Source organism: Schistocerca gregaria, chromosome 8, assembly GCF_023897955.1.
Source record: "Schistocerca gregaria isolate iqSchGreg1 chromosome 8, iqSchGreg1.2, whole genome shotgun sequence".
In the NCBI taxonomy this organism is placed as follows: domain Eukaryota; kingdom Metazoa; phylum Arthropoda; class Insecta; order Orthoptera; family Acrididae; genus Schistocerca; species Schistocerca gregaria.
Genome location: NC_064927.1, coordinates 135,930,919 through 135,949,436, shown reverse-complemented (window position 1 = coordinate 135,949,436; position 18,518 = coordinate 135,930,919). Strand labels below are relative to the sequence as shown.

Sequence of the window (18,518 nt, the reverse complement as noted above, 5' to 3'; positions counted from 1 at the left end):
AGACATTTTCCTCAAGTGAGAGAGTGATAGTGCAGTCAACATATATTTTGCAGAGTTTGACAGAACCTAGTTCTCTGGTGGGATGAAAAAGCTGGAGAATCACTGGATCAAGTGTATAGCTCTTAACGAAAACTATGTTGAGAATAAACAAGAGTTGTTTATGGAACAAACCTTTTTTCTCACTTTTTTACCAGACTTACCAGACCATCCTTATACATCAAACATGGCAAAATGGCGCTACCCAAAACCAGCAACCAGGCAACACTGGTGACCATAGGCCATAGATAACAGGGGTGAACAACAGATGTGGAGGTGTGTACATGCAAATAAATCTGCAACTATTGAGCAACTGACCACCCAGATGAAGCAAGGGGCTAACAATAGTGTCTCCTTAATGACAGTTATGTGAACATTGCTGGTTCCTGGTTCATGCACGTATGTTGGCTGCTTTTCATTGGTTACAAAGGCTGGAATTTGGACAGAATTGTGACAGATGGCCTTTTCAGTTGAATCATGTTTTATGCTCCATCAGTGTGAAACATTTGAAAGCAACAATCATTGGAATGGTCCAGGCCAGAGGAGGGAGCATTGTTGCTGGGAAAGCTTTTGTGGCATTCCCTGGGTGACTTCATCTTTTTGGAAGGCATCAACATAAGTATACTTCTACCCTTGGGGACTCTGTCCACCTTTACATGCAGTTTGTTTCTCTTTGGGACAATGGCATTTATCAGCAGGACAGTGCACTGTGTCACAGCTTGCAGTGGACATGCATGGTTTGAAGAACACCAGGGTGAGTTTACCATATTCCTCTGGCCACCAAAATTCCAGTATTTAAGCCCAATCAAGAATTTGTGGGACCACCTTAATGATGCTGTTCACACCATGGATCCTCAGCTGAGAAACATAGTGCAATTGGTCACGACACTGGAGTGGACATGGCTCCACATCCCTGTCGGTATCTTCTAGAACCTCATTATTTTTCTTTCTGCACATCTCACAATAGTCCATGCAGCAAAATGTCAGGCGCTCACATTAATGTTGCAGGCAATGTATAAAAGAAATGAAACATACCACATTAAACATATATCAGTTTAGACAGTGTACTGTCTGATTTCCATGAACAAACGTATCATGGATTAGTGCTCCCATTTAGTGAGGCAGCCTGGCATCACAACTAAAAATTTTAGAATTAGGCTCACAGTCATTTTATCTATATAAAATAAACAAAAAGAGTACTATGTAGTAGCGTAACAATGGAACTACTTTAACATATGATACACTACTGGCCATTAAAATTGCTGCACCAAGAAGAAATGCAGGTGATAAACTGGTATTCATTGGACAAACATATTGTACTAGAATTGACATGCGATTACATTTTCATGCAATTTGGGTGCATAGATCCTGAGAAATCAGTACCCAGAACAGCCACCTCTGGCTGTAATAACGGCCTTGATACGCCTGGGCATTGAGTGAAACAGAGCTTGAATGGCTTGTACAGGTACAGCTGCCCATGCAGCTTCAACACGATACCACAGTTCATCAAGACCAGTGACTGGTGTATTATGATGAGCCAGTTGCTCAGCCACCATTGACCAGATGTTTTCAATTGGTGAGAGATCTGGAGAACATGCTGGCCGGGGCAGCAGTCGAACATTTTATGTATCCAGAAAGGTTTCTACAGGACCTGCAACATCCGGTCATGCATTATCCTGCTGAAATGTAAGGTTTCACAGGGATCGAATGAAGGGTAGAGCCACGGATCGTAACACATCTGAAATGTCCGAAGTGCCATCAGTAAAAACAAGAGGTGACCGGGACGTGTAACCAATGCCCCTTTAAAACATGATGATGTCTATATGAGGACTGCATGCAGCTGTTGTTGTTGTCTTCAGTCCTGAGACTGGTTTGATGCAGCTCTCCATGCTACTCTATCCTGTGCAAGCTGCTTCATCTCCCAGTACCTACTGCAACCTACATCCTTCTGAATCTGCTTAGTGTACTCATCTCTGGGTCTCCCTCTACGATTTTTACCCTCCACGCTGCCCTCCAATGCTAAATTGGTGATCCCTTGATGCCTCAAAACATGTCCTACCAACCGATCCCTTCTTCTAGTCAAGTTGTGCCACAAACTTCTCTTCTCCCCAATCCTATTCAATACCTCCTCATTAGTTACGTGATCTATCCACCTTATCTTCAGTATTCTTCTGTAGCACCACATTTCGAAATCTTCTATTCTCTTCTTGTCCAAACTAGTTGTCGTCCATGTTTCACTTCCATACATGGCTACACTCCAAACAAATACTTTCAGAAACGACTTCCTGATACATAAATCTATATTCGATGTTAACAAATTTCTCTTCTTCAGAAACGCTTTTCTTGCCATTGCCAGTCTACATTTTATATCCTCTCTGCTTCGACCATCATCAGTTATTTTACTTCCTAAATAGCAAAACTCCTTTACTACTTTAAGTGTCTCATTTCCTAATCTAATTCCCTCAGCATCACCCGATTTAATTTGACTACATTCCATTATCCTCGTTTTGCTTTTGTTAATGTTCATCTTATATCCTCCTCTCAAGACACTGTCCATTCCGTTCAACTGCTCTTCCAAGTCCTTTGCCGTCTCTGACAGAATTACAATGTCATCGGCGAACCTCAAAGTTTTTACTTCGTCTCCATGAATTTTAATACCTACTCCAAATTTTTCTTTTGTTTCCTTTACTGCTTGCTCAATATACAGATTGAATAACATCGGGGAGATGCTACAACCCTGTCTCACTCCTTTCCCAACCACTGCTTCCCTTTCATGCCCCTCGACTCTTATGAGTGGTTTCTGGTTTCTGTACAAATTATAAATAGCCTTTCGCTCCCTGTATTTTACCCCTGCCACCTTTAGAATTTGAAAAAGAGTATTCCAGTCAACATTGTCAAAAGCTTTCTCTAAGTCTACAAATGCTAGAAACGTAGGTTTGCCTTTTCTTAATCTTTCTTCTAAGATAAGTCGTAAGGTCAGTATTGCCTCACGTGTTCCAACATTTCGACGGAATCCAAACTGATCCTCCCCGAGGTCTGCATCTACCAGTTTTTCCATTCGTCTGTAAAGAATTCGCGTTAGCATTTTGCATCCGTGGCTTATTAAACTGATTGTTCTGTAATTTTCACATCTGTCAGCACCTGCTTTCTTTGGGATTGGAATTATTATATTCTTCTTGAAGTCTGAGGGTATTTCACCTGTCTCGTACATCTTGCTCACCAGCTGGTAGAGTTTTGTCATGACTGGCTCTCCCAAGGCCGTCAGTAGTTCTAATGGAATGTTGTCTACTCCGGGGGCCTTGTTTCGACTCAGGTCTTTCAGTGCTCTGTCAAACTCTTCACGCAGTATCGTATCTCCCATTTCGTCTTCATCTACATCCTCTTCTATTTCCATAATATTGTCCTCAAGTACATCGCCCTTGTATAAGCCTTCTATATACTCCTTCCACCTTTCTGCCTTCCCTTCTTTGCTTAGAACTGGGCTGCCATCTGAGCTCTTGATATTCATACACGTGGTTCTCTTCTCTCCAAAGGTCTCTTTAATTTTCCTGTAGGCAGTATCTATCTTACCCCTAGTGAGATAAGCCTCTACATCCTTACATTTGTCCTCTAGCCATCCCTGTTTAGCCATTTTGCACTTCCTGTCGATCTCATTTTTGAGACGTTTGTATTCCTTTTTGCCTGCTTCATTTACTGCATTTTTATATTTTCTCCTTTCATCAATTAAATTCAATATTTCTTCTGTTACCCAAGGATTTCTAGCAGCCCTCATCTTTGTACCTACTTTATCCTCTGCTGCCTTCACTACTACATCCCTCAGAGCTACCCATTCTTCTTCTACTGTATTTCTTTTCCCTATTCCTGTCAATTGTTCCCTTATGCTCTCTCTGAAACTCTGTACAACCTCTGGTTCTTTCAGTTTATCCAGGTCCCATCTCCTTAATTTCTCACATTTTTGCAGTTTCTTCAGTTTTAATCTACAGGTCATAACCAATAGATTGTGGTCAGAGTCCACATCTGCCCCTGGAAATGTCTTGCAACTTAAAACCTGGTTCCTAAATCTCTGTCTTACCATTATATAATCTATCTGATACCTTTTAGTATCTCCAGGGTTCTTCCACGTATACAACCTTCTTTCATGATTCTTAAACCAAGTGTTAGCTATGATTAAGTTGTGCTCTGTGCAAAATTCTACTAGGCGGCTTCCTCTTTCATTTCTTAGCCCCAATCCATATTCACCTACTATGTTTCCTTCTCTCCCTTTTCCTACACTCGAATTCCAGTCACCCATTACTATTAAATTTTCGTCTCCCTTCACTATCTGAATAATTTCTTTTATTTCATCGTACATTTCTTCAATTTCTTCATCATCTGCAGAGCTAGTTGGCATATAAACTTGTACTACTGTAGTAGGTGTGGGCTTCGTATCTATCTTGGCCACAATAATGCGTTCACTATGCTGTTTGTAGTAGCTTACCCGCATTCCTATTTTCCTATTCATTATTAAACCTACTCCTGCATTACCCCTATTTGATTTTGTGTTTATAACCCTGTAGTCACCTGACCAGAAGTCTTGTTCCTCCTGCCACCGAACCTCACTAATTCCCACTATATCTAACTTTAACCTATCCATTTCCCTTTTTAAATTTTCTAACCTACCTGCCCGATTAAGGGATCTGACATTCCACGCTCCGATCTGTAGAATGCCAGTTTTCTTTCTCCTGATAACGACATCCTCCTGAGTAGTCCCCGCCCGGAGATCCGAATGGGGGACTATTTTACCTCCGGAATATTTTACCCAAGAGGATGCCATCATCATTTAATCATACAGTAAAGCTGCATGTCCTCGGGAAAAATTACGGCTGTAGTTTCCCCTTGCTTTCAGCCGTTCGCAGTACCAGCACAGCAAGGCCGTTTTGGTTAATGTTGCAAGGCCAGATCAGTCAATCATCCAGACTGTTGCCCCTGCAACTACTGAAAAGGCTGCTGCCCCTTTTCAGGAACCACACGTTTGTCTGGCCTCTCAACAGATACCCCTCCGTTGTGGTTGCACCTACGGTACGGCCATCTGTATCGCTGAGGCACGCAAGCCTCCCCACCAACGGCAAGGTCCATGGTTCATGGGGGGGCATAGGCGTTAAAATATTGCTGTTAACAAACATTCCAGTTTCCTTCCAGTATATTTACAGGATAGTTACTTGGCGCCTTATGTAAAATCTTTATTTTTTCTGTCTGGCATATTTTGTGTTAATGGACATTCATGTGGTTATCGAGGACACTTTCTATTCATACATGTGTTCTGTGAAACACAATACTAAAAAGTTTTATGTTATCAGTTGTGACTGATAGCAGTGACACTTTTGATTCTATGGTTGCCATGCTTCTTTGGTTGTCTTATGAAGTTAAAATGTTCAGAGGTGCTGTACAATTACCTGAGATACTATTGCTGTGGGAGACAAGTATCTTTAAGATGGTCAAGATAGCAAAGGACAAAGGCCATCTTGAAAGGCTGCCTGCAGGAATCTGTTTGTGGTCCAGGGGGTTGGGATGTAGCATTGGAGCTTATGCTACAGAAGTTACATGGCAGTGGTAATATAAGTGGACTGGTAGCATTTGCAGATGATGTGCTGTTTTTTATGAGATGAGTTGAAAGAATTATAGAAGACAGGTGTAATGCAGCTCTCCGTAAACTTGAGGGTTGGTGGTGTTGAAATGCTAAATTGTCACCATCACCTCACAAAACTACATACTTCCTGTTGAAAGGGATCCTACTAAGAAATTCTAAAATATAATTAAATGATTTAATGATTAATGTATGTGTAGTAATGATGTATCTATGGGTATACACAGATGAACGTTCTAATTTCACACATCATATAGAGGAGACAAGCTGGAAAGATAAAACTGCAATGCTAAAATTGTAAGAATCGCAAATAGACAATTTCAACTTCCTTGAAAACAATGAGAGCATACCACAAGTATATATTAGTGCCATTTGTATGATATAGAGTGAGCACATGAGCCGACAGGTTACAGCTTGTGAAGCTAGTTTCAGTACTGAGAAGGATGGAACAAGATTTCTGCTAAGAAACCTATTATACGACCCTGAAGGGTGGGTTGTTGGTAATTTGAACAATACCTCCACTGGACTTGGAAAACAATTAAAGAGGAAACCTGTATTGGTTAATGAAAAGTGATCAGTTGGAAGTAGGAAATATTCTTGAAACTGAAACCAGCAGGAAAAACTCGCATTTTACAACTGTGGCAGAATGAGTGGCACACTTCAGACACAGGCAGGAGTATGTTTGAATTTCTCCCCAACATCAGGAATAGAATGTGAATGACATTTCTTCACCAGTTGGGTGCACTGCAATGTTACCTGACTAGTCATGGGTTGTGTGTTACATATAGACGTAAAATCAAAAGACAGGTGAGTGATAGTTGTGCCAGTAGCAATGTGGGCACTCTGGAGAATATGTTGTTAGGGCCATGCACTCGGCAAAGATGCAGCAGGTAATCAGGCACTAAGGATGGTGGATCACAAAGTAGCAGTGAGGAATCAGCTGATGTGGCACATCTTTGATGATGTGCTGCAACCCCAGTATCCAGGAAAGTCAAGTGGATCTCATGAAGCTTTCAACACCATGTGAGCATGCCCTGTACTTCAGCATTACATTTCATACAGTTGGAGAGAAGGCTACAGAGGTCAGTAACCACTGAAGAAAACAATCTTCATGAGTAACTGCTATGTTAGTGCAAGTGACTACAGAAATGTAAGTTATTAAAAGTTAGAGTGAACCATGGAATTAGTTGCCAATGTGGACATGCTGCTGATGTGATGCCCTATGCCCAATGATTCCAACGGACAATGGTTGCCAACTGGGATGGTTTGAAGGTGGGTGCTGTAGTGGAAACAACCTTCAGTACTTTCGATGTACACTATGTGATGAAAAGTATCAGGACACTTGGCTGAAAATGACTTAAAAGTTCCTGGTGACTTCCGTTGGTAATGGTGGAATTCAGTATGGTTTTGACCTACCCTTAGCCTTGATGGCAGCTTCCACTCTTGCAGGCATACATTCAGTCAGGTGCTGGAAGGTTTCTTGGGAAATGGCAGCCCATTCTTCATGGAGTGCTGCACTGAGGAGAGGTATTGATGTCAATTGGTGAGGCCTGGTGCGAAGTCACTGTTCCAAAACATCCCAAAGGTGTTCCTATAGGATTCAGGTCAGGACTCTGTGAGGCCAGTCCATTACAGGGATGTTACTGTCATGTAACCATATCAGTATAGGCCTGTGCTGTGATAGTGCCATGCAAAACAATGAAGGGTTCAAACCCCCTCCATGAAAAACATGACCGCACCATAACACCACCACCACCACCACCACCACCACCACCACCACCACCACCACCTCGAAATTTTGCTGTTGGCACTACACATGCTGGCAGATGACATTCACCGGGCATTTGCCATACCCTCACCCTGCCATCGGATTGCCACATTGTGTATCGTGATTTGTCACTCCACACAACATTTTTCCACTGTTCAGTCCCACTTCTTACACCAAGCGAGGTGTCGTTTGGCATTTACCGACATGATGTGTGGCTTATGAGCAGCCGCTCGACCATGAAATCCAAGTTTTCTCACCTGCTCCCTAACTACTAAGGTACTTGCAGTGGATCCTGATGCAGTTTGGAATTCGTATGTGATGGTCTGGATAGATGTCTGCCTATTACACACTATGACCCTCTTCAACTATCAGCGGCCTCTGTCAGTCAAGAGACGAGATAAGCCGGTACCGTTCGATGCTGTATGTGTCCCTTCACATTTCCACTTCACTGTCACATCAGGAACAAGTGGACCTAGGGATGTTTAGCCTAGAAGTGTGGAAATCTCGCATACAGACCTACGACCCAAGTGACACCCAATCACCTGACCACATTCAAAGTCCATGAGTTCCGTGGAGTACCCCATTCTGCCCTCTTATGATATCTAATGACTACTGAGGTCGCTGATATAGAGTAGATGGCAGCACAATGTACCTAATACGAAAAACATGTGTTTTTGTGGGTGTCCGGAAACTTTTGATCACATAGTGTATCAGCTCCGCAAGGAAATGATGACCCTAATGAGTGTAAAAAATGAGAACTCTACCAGTTTTAATCATGGAAGTAGCAGTACCAACAGTACTACTAGAAAATAAGTAACTGTATATGGCAGATGGCTCCAACTTGAATGCCTGTCCACAGGCAATCAAACATCTGATGACAGCGGTGGGTAGGGGTGTTCAAACAACTGAGACAGGGGCAGCCAGGCAGCAGTGCTATAGACTACACAAGCATACTGTCCTGTCCCCTTGAAGATTAGCAGACATGGCCAAGTGGTTAAATAATGTGCAGAAAGTGTGTAATTGGGCTACCTGTTGTGTAGCCTGTACTAGGTGCATGTGTCCATGAGTAAGCTGATAGGCACCCACCAACAGCAATACCCCATGGAGCAGCACTGGAACAGTCTAGGTTAAGGGATCAACAGTTGTCATGTAGTGGTAGAAAGCAGCATCCCCCCCCCCCCCTCCCCCCTCACATTTTGTGTTTCTTTTATATAACCAGGAGTTTTTTCTTTTTGTTGCAAGAAAGTTCTTAAAGAATGTAAATATTTTAGGATTATAGGAGATGACTCACTGAAAAGCAGAAGCATTGAGTCGTTGATAGCCACGTGCAAAAGATTGAAAATTTGCTGGTTCTTGGAGTTATCCTGTGATGAATTAGAGAAACACACACACACACACACACACACACACACACACACACACACACACACAGGCACAGACACACACACACCTATCAGAATTTATGTTTAAGATTTCATGTTTGAGAAACAGGCAGAAACTTCAATATCTAGATTAAGAGAGCATGTATATTAACATGCCAAAAATGCCCTTTGTGATCATCTGAACAAAAGACTGTCAATATATGGAAAAAGTTTAAAATTTTTGCTTCAGGAACTAAAAAGCCACTCTTCAAATTCTCTAGAAGAAATGGAAATCATTGTTCATGACAAGATAGAGCAGCATTTCCAATTAAACTGGTACTTTGACAACTTTCTAAAAATATTGTTTGAGTCGTAGGGCAAGTACAGTGGACCATGTTGGAAGATGCTTACCTGTCCTCCAGTGTGTTGTGTATGTTGGCCCCAAACTGTGGTGACATATACATACATCCAGTGTTACACATTAATAAAATATGACAGCAATTCCATTGTCCAGCATCCATGTCAGTTTTAATATTGTAACACTGTTGATATATATTGTTGCGATTAAGGCATCATTATGATCAATAATTCATATTTTACAAAATAAATAATTGTAAATAAAAGATATAAAAAATAATCTGGCAACATAAGCAAACCGGAAAAAAAATTAGTCATCCCCAGGACGCATTACTGTAATAATGTATAACACTGCCTCTAGCCTCTGTTTGGCAAGGAAGAAGAATTCACAAGTTATGTCATATATGCCATTGACAGCTGATGTAACTCATTGATGATCAGATCCTGTTGAGGTATAAAATTGTGGCATTATTATGTTTCACACACTGTTAAAATCAGGTAATTTAGCAGACTAATTGACATTTAATATGGTGTTTGACTGTTAATGAAACCAGGAACCTGTGTGTGCAACCATGTGAACACAGTTCTTGTCCTCTAGAGAGCGTGTACAGAATACTCATGACGTAAAATCTTGACTTGGTGGCCCACAATGTGTGTCCTCTGTCAGCTACCCTTCAGTTTCTGTGTTGTTTCACCCACTGAAGATGTGCCACTGTTATCAGGGTTCTTTTGTGAGGTGCATCACTCCAAATATCCATTGGATGCAGTTCTCTTCACCATGTTACCAGCACTGATAAACCTCAGTGTTGTGTCCCCATAAGCTCCAAACACACACATACACACACACACACACACACACACACACACACACACACCCACACCTATTTGTGATGGATCTGCGTTCACTGAGAGTGGAAATTCCTTTTGGATTTGAAACTGATTACTATTGTCAAGGAATCTTTGATCCCTGCTGGCTACATGGCTGCCCTATTATGTGGCTGCATGTGCTACACCATTTCTTAAAGACAAAAGGGACAGTCTACGCTGATATTCCAAAAAATAGGGCAACTTCATTTATGGGTTATTCGTGGCACTTCCAACCACAGTAGTTTCTTTCTGTAACAGCCTTCCTTGCCCACTCATTTCCACTTCACAATTAGCCAGGAAAGTAGATTGTTTGGAACATCTGCCAGAAACCTGCATCGGCAGTCAGGACTTGGCACAGTGTTGTCATTCACTGCCTCATGGACGATCCTGTCATCTGTCAATATGGTAAGTGCTGATGCCACGGGCTAAGTTTTTCATAGAGTATGCTGAGCATTGAGGACTGGGCCCTCTCACAGCACTTAAATACAGTCATTAAAATGCTCGAAAGATAGTGATGTTGGTCTCTCTCTGATAAGGTAGTGTTGATTCAAAGTACTGAACCCTTTGGACATCTTGATGTCTAGGGTACAACCACTGTTAGACTTACAATACACATGACCACTGTTGGAAGGACTGACATAAATGTAATGAAATTATCATAGTCTGTTGTGATTTACTGGTGCAAGACCTGGAAACTTGAGACCCAAGTCAGCTGAGCCACAGCTATGGATGACATGCTTTCCTGCACCCACTCGTGGACTTGGAGTGTCCACCTATGCCTAGGAACCTGCAGCATGCTGACCTTGTACCATTCACCCGATATGTTGTTAGGTGGGCCATTCTGATGACCTTCTGCTGTTTTACTTCATCTCCATTACATTTCTGCTATTCTGAAACACTTCCACATCAACTCATCTTATTGTGCTGATTGCGTACAACACTTCACTGCCATGACTTTTGTCAGCAGTGAAGCATCACATCATTGCATGGTACCAGTTATACACCATCCAAAGCAGTCCAAAGTGATCAGGGTAGCCTTTTAAAAGTATGACTAGCATTTCATCTGCTGAACTTCACTTTCACAATGGAAGGAGAAAAAATAATGTTATGTTATGTCTTATCTAATGTCATGTCATTCCAGTGTCACAAGAGTGCATAATACATTCTCTTAGTTTTATAGATTTTTATTTATATGAAATGACTGTAAGCCTAATACTAATATTTTCTTAGATGTTATATTTGAACTTTAACATGAAAGGTTCAACACACTAATGCCATGTAATGGAAACCTCAGATTTTTGGATCCTTAGTGTGACGCTTAGCCACTGAGCCACTAATTTTATAAAATAAAAAGTATGATCAAAACAGAAAATTATATTAATTAGTTCTCCAAGAATGTTTTATTTTGTAATTTCATTTAAGAATCAGTTGGATATGACATTGATGAATATTTATTTGTAGTCTGTGTAATAAAGAGAATCTTATGGTTTACAGAAAATAATTCTGGATTTCCAAATGCCTCCATTGAAACTCTTCAAGAGAACAAAGAGAAACAGTCACTAAGCCCTATACAAGTCAGAGAATATTGTGAGAAGCTTTTCCAGTTTAAAGTTGTTAAAGTTCTGAGATTTAAGTAAGTACTTGATTGAATATTATGTTATTTCTCTCTCTCTCTCTCTCTCTCTCTCTCTCTCTCTCTCTCTCTCTCTCTCTCTCTCTCTCTATCGCTCTCTCTTTTTGAGATGTAAAGATTTAATTTACTTTTGATTATGTTATTCTTACATTTTTCAGTACTTAAAGATTTTTTTGGTCTTTGCGATTAAGTTACATCTTTATACATGTTTTTTTAATTATTTTTGTTTGTCATTTTTCTTTTCTCTTCTTCTTCTTCCTGCTCTTCAGCTGGTTTTAAACCTTGTTTAAGATCTATTTTTGTCCTTGTAGTATACCTGCAATTTTCTTCTGTTGAGTGTTATTTTACTTCCTCAAATTTCCTTGTAGAGCCTTCAATGAGATCGTGTCCCATTCACCTTTATCTCTTGATACTCCATGAAGCCGCCCTCTTTCATCATACTGAACATCACTAGTAACGAGAAAGTTCCTAATGACCTTTAGCTGTAGCTAAAAGGAGGTCTTGTTCATTTTGTGCACATGTTCGTCCCTCAGAACTTCTTCTTCATTGTGAATGATCACCAGATGTTGAGCCAACAGCAAATTTCCCTTCCAGAACTTACCACTGTCATTGTATAATTCAGAGTATTTGTTATTAATAAGGCATAATAATAATAATTTATAATTGAAACTTCTTTTTAATTATTTCATTTATTGTATTATTATTTTATGTATGTTTTTTTGATTTTCTGCTTGTAGTCTGTGATCAGATATTTATTTAGATGGTTTTTTTCAAGAAAGGAGTAGGATATGGCTGCATGTGTAAATTTAATCATTTTTATAGATATTCTTAACGACCTGACTTGTGTCTGAGTGGCATATACTTAGCTGTTAATAGGAGGGGGCTTCAAAAAGTAGGTTGCACATTATTATGGGAGACCAAGTAATGTTATTTTTGTACTGCACAAAAATTCTCCAAACTCGTCACTAGAGATCATAGAGCAGAATCAATGCGAACAATAGCTACAGTAAGCCATGCTGGGCCCACTACTTTTGAAATGTTTATCACTGCAAAGTCCACTTGGCGACCATGGAAAACAACAGGCCCATGCAGAGCGTTAATAACTTTCGCCACATCCACATTTGTATTGTAATTAGTCTCCACATCAAGAACAGTTTTGTATATAGTAGGAATCCAGTGATATACATGATGCACACGATAGTGAGGTGTGTTGCCGACTGATTGCCATCTTTCCAGATTAACGACTTTACAGCAGTGTGCAAATGTGATTACATGAGGAATTGAAATCAGCATTATTTTTCACCATAATTGCCAACCAATTCCTCTGTGACAGGTAAGCTGCCATTTATTGTTAGTAGTAGCTTTTTAAAAGTTTGGGACCTTCCAACTTTTCCCTGTCAACTTTTCCCTGTTTGTGGATCGATAGTTTGTATCTCATGGGGGAACTGAAAAATCAGTCACCCAAAGCTACAAGGTCATTTAGGATCTGAGTGAAATAAATAATGTAACCTATAGTTGAATAAAATCTTCACTGTTGTTACAGGTGGCTCAAGGTCATTGTTAAACTGGCTGATGTATTGTAAGGTTCATATAGATTCGTTATTGTATACGCACTTGTGCAATAACGGGATGGAGTAAGGAAAGGAGGGGTGGTGGAGAGGGGGGGGGGCACAAGGCAATTGAAGTAAAGAATCTACTTAACCATTATTCTCATCCTGTCATTAACAACTAGATCTGATGTGTTTGCGAAGTTCAACAACATTACTGTCACTGCTTTATTCTGGTGTAAGTGTTGAATAGATTTAATTAATAAAGCCATATACAGCTCTATTTCTTTTCCTAAAGCCAAATTTCAGCTTACTCAATGATAAATTGCTCACAAGGAATTTTCCTACTTGCAGTTTTACTACTTTATCAAGCATTTGCGAGATGCTTCACAGCGCATAGAAATGCTTATCATTGTTTAAGATTTTTTTCTGTCTTATTTAAATAGTGAAAGCATTGGCTTTTGTTGCTGCGGCAAATTTGAAAACTAAACAGCTACCACAGTAACAACTAAATGTGAAGGTTTGTCCTCAGTATTTATGAAACAATTATTAAAGATTGTGGCTGTAGTAATAAGAGCCCCTTCATAACTGACATTTTGCCAGTTGTCTGGTTCAGGTTTTTCTGCAGTGCTTTGAATATATTATCTGCATTTATTATTAATTGTTGGTTGTGCATTTATTTGGCTTAATTGACAACTTTTTAATGTTTTTTAGTAGACTATTTTGAGTAATTGCAAAAATTATTGCTACTTGCAGGGTTACTATAGACAAGAAGTCTTCATTTAATTCTAGTGTAGATAGATGCACTGCAGTTTAATTTTTTTTTCTTTATATATACTTGTTGGAAAAGAAAGGTTCACAAAAGTGTGTAAATTTAGGCTTTCATAATGATGTTACAGAATGGTCATTTATTCTTCTGCTTTAATGTCTACATAGTTTGATTTATATCCACATTCCCATTCAACATTCTAATAGAAATGTATGAATGTCCTTATTCTTAAGATCTTGTTGTTTTTCTCAGTGAGTAAAAATTGGTAGGAAGCTCTCAGGTTTCAAGGAGAGTGATTTCATTGAAATGGTGTGACATTTCGATAATTGTCACTCCCATCATTTTCTGGTGAAGTGACGAGATACCATCTAGGTTGTCATATAGCATTGCAGCATAGCAGGTTGCTCCTTCTCCTAGCCCCTGGATGAGTGAAAACAGGAATGAGGCCACAATTGAATGGTAATTTGGTCCACCAGATTCCACCTCAGATGTCTCTTCACTGTGAGTGTTCACAGCATATTGTGCCTCACAGCATATTGTGGCCAGTAGAAGAGTCCAAACTGAACATAGTTGTTTGCCATCATCTATGTTTACAGGTAACTGTTAGTCCCAATTTTGATGACTTCCTTTATTATGTTGTCCCAAAATCCACTGGTCCTGTGCAGCACTCAGTCTATACAAAAACAAAATATGGCTCATTCTCTATGCTGTATTTAGCAACTGCTGATTTGTCTTTCTAGCCCACGCAGATGTACCTTGCATGCTGGAAGAAGCACTCTTGAATGCAGTGTTGTGCCCATACAATCTACTACAGCCCACACTCTCACTGAATGCTATATACATCAGACAAGTGCAGTCCAACAATGTTGACGACTGAGCCAGCTATATCTTTAATCTCCTGTGATGATCAGAAGATTGTTTCATCATCATAGTTCTTAAAGATCTTTGTGATCTTTACTGCTGACTGTTTCAAATGCCAATCACTTTTCCTCTTCCTGTGTTACATCAAAGCAGTGTGTTGTATGCATTGTCTTCTTAATTTGTGTGTCACTGCAGCCATTCTTCTGGAAGATTTCCCTCAAGGCTTTCATTTCAATATACAGATTATCCTTCAATAGACAGGTTTTCCTGATTACTGATGGCCTGAGCGCTGTGAACAAGACTCCTCAGAACTTTACTGTGTTGGGCCGGGTGGAGGTGACTAGGTCAATGCAATTACAGATAAATGGGTATGATTCCTGTATGCAGAGAGACCTAATATGCTTTCTTACTTTTTTTCAATCCAGATGTCACTGCCATGGTGAATTTCATGTTCTTCTGTATGACATTGATGTATCCAAGAAATATGTTGATAGCTCTCCTGCCCCATGGCCAAATGACAAAGGTGTGATCCCCATATTTGTAGAAGTGTTTCAGTTTGAGGTGTTCAGTCTCTATAAAAAAAAGTTTTCTCAGAATATTCCATACATAGAGTGGCTATTCTTGGTGCTAGCAGAGGCCCCATAGCTACTTCATCCACTTGCTGTAAAAATGCACACTACACTGAAAGTAAGTGGTAGTGAAGCACCTTAGAAAAGTTTCAATGTCTGTTGCTGAAAATGCTGTGCCAGTAATGCCAATGAATCTTTCACACACATAGGTGAATAATAATAACTGTAAATACCACTTAGGGTTTAGCCTTAGCCCTGTGTTCATTGGTCAACTGTTGTCTACAGGACAGACATCTGATCGAGGGACATACGATTAGTGTGTAACTATTCCCTTCAGCCTTTATTGCCACTAGATGAATCTAATGATGCTGCTGATGCTTCTTTGTTGAAATATAGCTCCTCATTTAGACTTGTGAGGCTGAGTGGACCGCATTACAGATCTCCCTATCTCAGAAAAAATCTGAGGAGGTACTAGGAATTGAACCCAGGTCCTCCTACACCAAAGGCAGTGTCACTAGCCGTTAAGCTATAGAGGCAGGCGTGAATAATACTGTTACATCAAAGCTCACCAGCGGGTCATCTTTATTGAGTCCAGTGGCTTTCAGCAATTTCACAGCCTCATGTGAGTTCTTCACATGGTGGACAGTGCTCTGTTACAGTCTTCAATAATTCTGTCAGATATTTGGCCAGTCCATATGTTGTTAAGCTGATGATCTTTACTACTGGGTGTAGCAGCATTCCTTCCTTATGTACTGTCAGAAGCCCATACAAACAAGGAATTTGTAGTTTTACTCTCTCCAGTGGCAAGTTGGAGATCTTCAGAAGGCCACAATCTTCTTTGTCATGTTTAATGTCACATCCTTCATGAGTTCCTTTCCATTTGAACAAATGTGTTGTTGTCAAACCTTATTCTCTCACAACCTCCACATTTCCTTCCTTTACTGAATTGGTCATTCTTTGATGTTCAGGATGCATCCTATGAACCAGTCCCTTCTTGTAGTCATATTGAGTCAAATAAGTTTTTATCTCACATTTGATTCAGTACCTTCTCATTATTCGATCTACCCATCCAGCCATCAGTGTTCCTCTGTACCACTATATTTAAATAACTTCTACACTTTTTTTTAGTCTGAACTGTATATCGTACATGCTACACTTCCGTACAAGACTAAATTCCAGAGAGATACCTTCAGAAAGGACCTCCAGACACTTGAATATTTATTCGAAGGTAACAAATTCATCTTTCTCAGAAATATTTTTCTCACTATTGCCAGACCGCATTTTATATCCTCTCTACTTTGGCCACCATTAGTTGCTGCTCAAATAGTAAAACTTGTAGAGTCTCTTTTCCTAGTCTAATTGCCTCATCATCCACATATTTAATCTGACTACATTCCATTATCCTTGTTTTACTTTGTTGATGTCCAACGTTTTTCAGACAACACGAGATAGTGTGGTACTGAGGTGCAAGACTCATACGTCTCTCGCAGTTGACTTTTACATACTGTGTGCAGCCAATTCTCTTCACTGGGTAATCAGCTACCTCAATCTCCCAAAAGCTGCTTCTCCAAAGACTGTAGCGGATTACAGGAATTTATTAAACCACTTCTGTATTCTTGAAATAATTTGTGTACTCGTGGAACACTTTCAGTTCATTCTTGGTATATTTTCATCTCTCAACACAAAGGAACATTTACTCTTTTTCACTTACTCTTTTTCACATTAGTAAGGAAGGTCTGACAAGCCAACTGTTGTCTTTAAACATCAGACTCGATAAAACACAAGTTCAATATCATGGTAACACTCCAATAATTTGTGGACAACACATGCATCCTGCCTTGTGCAGAGCTAAGGTGTGGAAAAGAAATAGAAGTCTCAAGTGAATGTGCATAAAATCTATATTCCGTTGTTCATTAGTCTTTTTTTTTTACAATCAGCACCGACACTAACACACCAAAGAGTACTACATAATTATTCCTTGAGTTTCCATCACGTCTTCTGTGGCACTGGCAGCAAACACTTGTTGTCGTCAGTGTCTCACCATTCTTACAGTCTTCTAATAACTAACTTCTGACCTGTACATAGAAACAGATGGATCGGTAGAAATGTTCTCTCTCTCCCACATCTGTACGTAAAATATTGGGTGTTTGAGATGGTTGAAGCCCGAGTGTTCCTAGAATTTACACCAAAATTTTTGAGGCACTACAGATGTTCATGTAGTAGTGTCTATCAAAGATATCATCCATTCCCTTTAACTAATTACCTAGTTCCCTTGCCATCTGTAACAATCAAAATTTAATCAGCTAACCTCAGAGTTTCTATTTTGTTTCCCTGAACTTTAATTCTCTCTCCAAATTTCATCATCATTTCCTATCCTGCTTGTACAGTATACAGACTGAATAGGATAAGAGAGAGGCTATAACTGCTGTCTCACTCCCCTCTTGACTACTGCTTCCCTTTCATGCCCTTGGCTCATATTATTCTAGTCTGTTTTCTGTAGAAGTTGCAGGTAACTGTTCATTCCCTGTATTTCACCCCAGCTTCAGTATTTCAGAAAGTGAATCTCAGTCAACATTGTCAAAAGTATTCTTCAAATCTGCAAATGCTAATAAACATATGTTTGCCTTTCATCATTCTGTCTGCAAAGGTAAATCGGTAGGTCAATATCACCTTTTGTGTTCCTAAATTTCTCTAAAATCGACAATGATCTTTTCTTAGGTCAGCTTCTACCAGTTTTTCAGTTCTTCTGCAAATAATGCATGTCAGTATGTTGTGACCGTGAAGTATCAAACTAATGGTTAGGTAATATTTGCATCTGTCACAGGTTGCCTTGTTTGGAATAGGGATTACTTCTTTTTCGCAAAAACATTGTTTTGTACTATACCGTTGTTGTTCTAAAATTCTTTCAATACTGCTTCAACTAACATAGTGATAAGTTGTATTATCATATGTGCAATCAAAAAGCGGTGGTATAAAGTAAACAGGTGAGAAAAATTTTGTGAGCCTAGTAAGTGGTTGGCAGGGTTCTGCTGCAACTGCACTGTTTAACGCTTCGAGTGGGGCAACACTTCCGTGCAGCAACAGAGTGATATAATGAAAGTTTATTTTATTATTGTTTAATTAAACA

At 39.8% G+C, this 18,518-nt stretch overlaps 1 protein-coding gene across 4 annotated transcripts in view; it reads left to right on the top strand.

The window, feature by feature from the left end:
* Positions 1-18,518, top strand: part of LOC126285330 (microprocessor complex subunit DGCR8) — a 228,841-nt gene that overhangs the window by 120,748 nt on the left and 89,575 nt on the right. For all 4 annotated transcript variants that reach the window (XM_049984644.1, XM_049984645.1, XM_049984646.1 and 1 more), the window contains exon 6: positions 11,507-11,645. In XM_049984644.1, the coding sequence (XP_049840601.1) occupies positions 11,507-11,645 (139 nt within the window). The remainder of the gene's footprint in view (positions 1-11,506; positions 11,646-18,518) is intronic.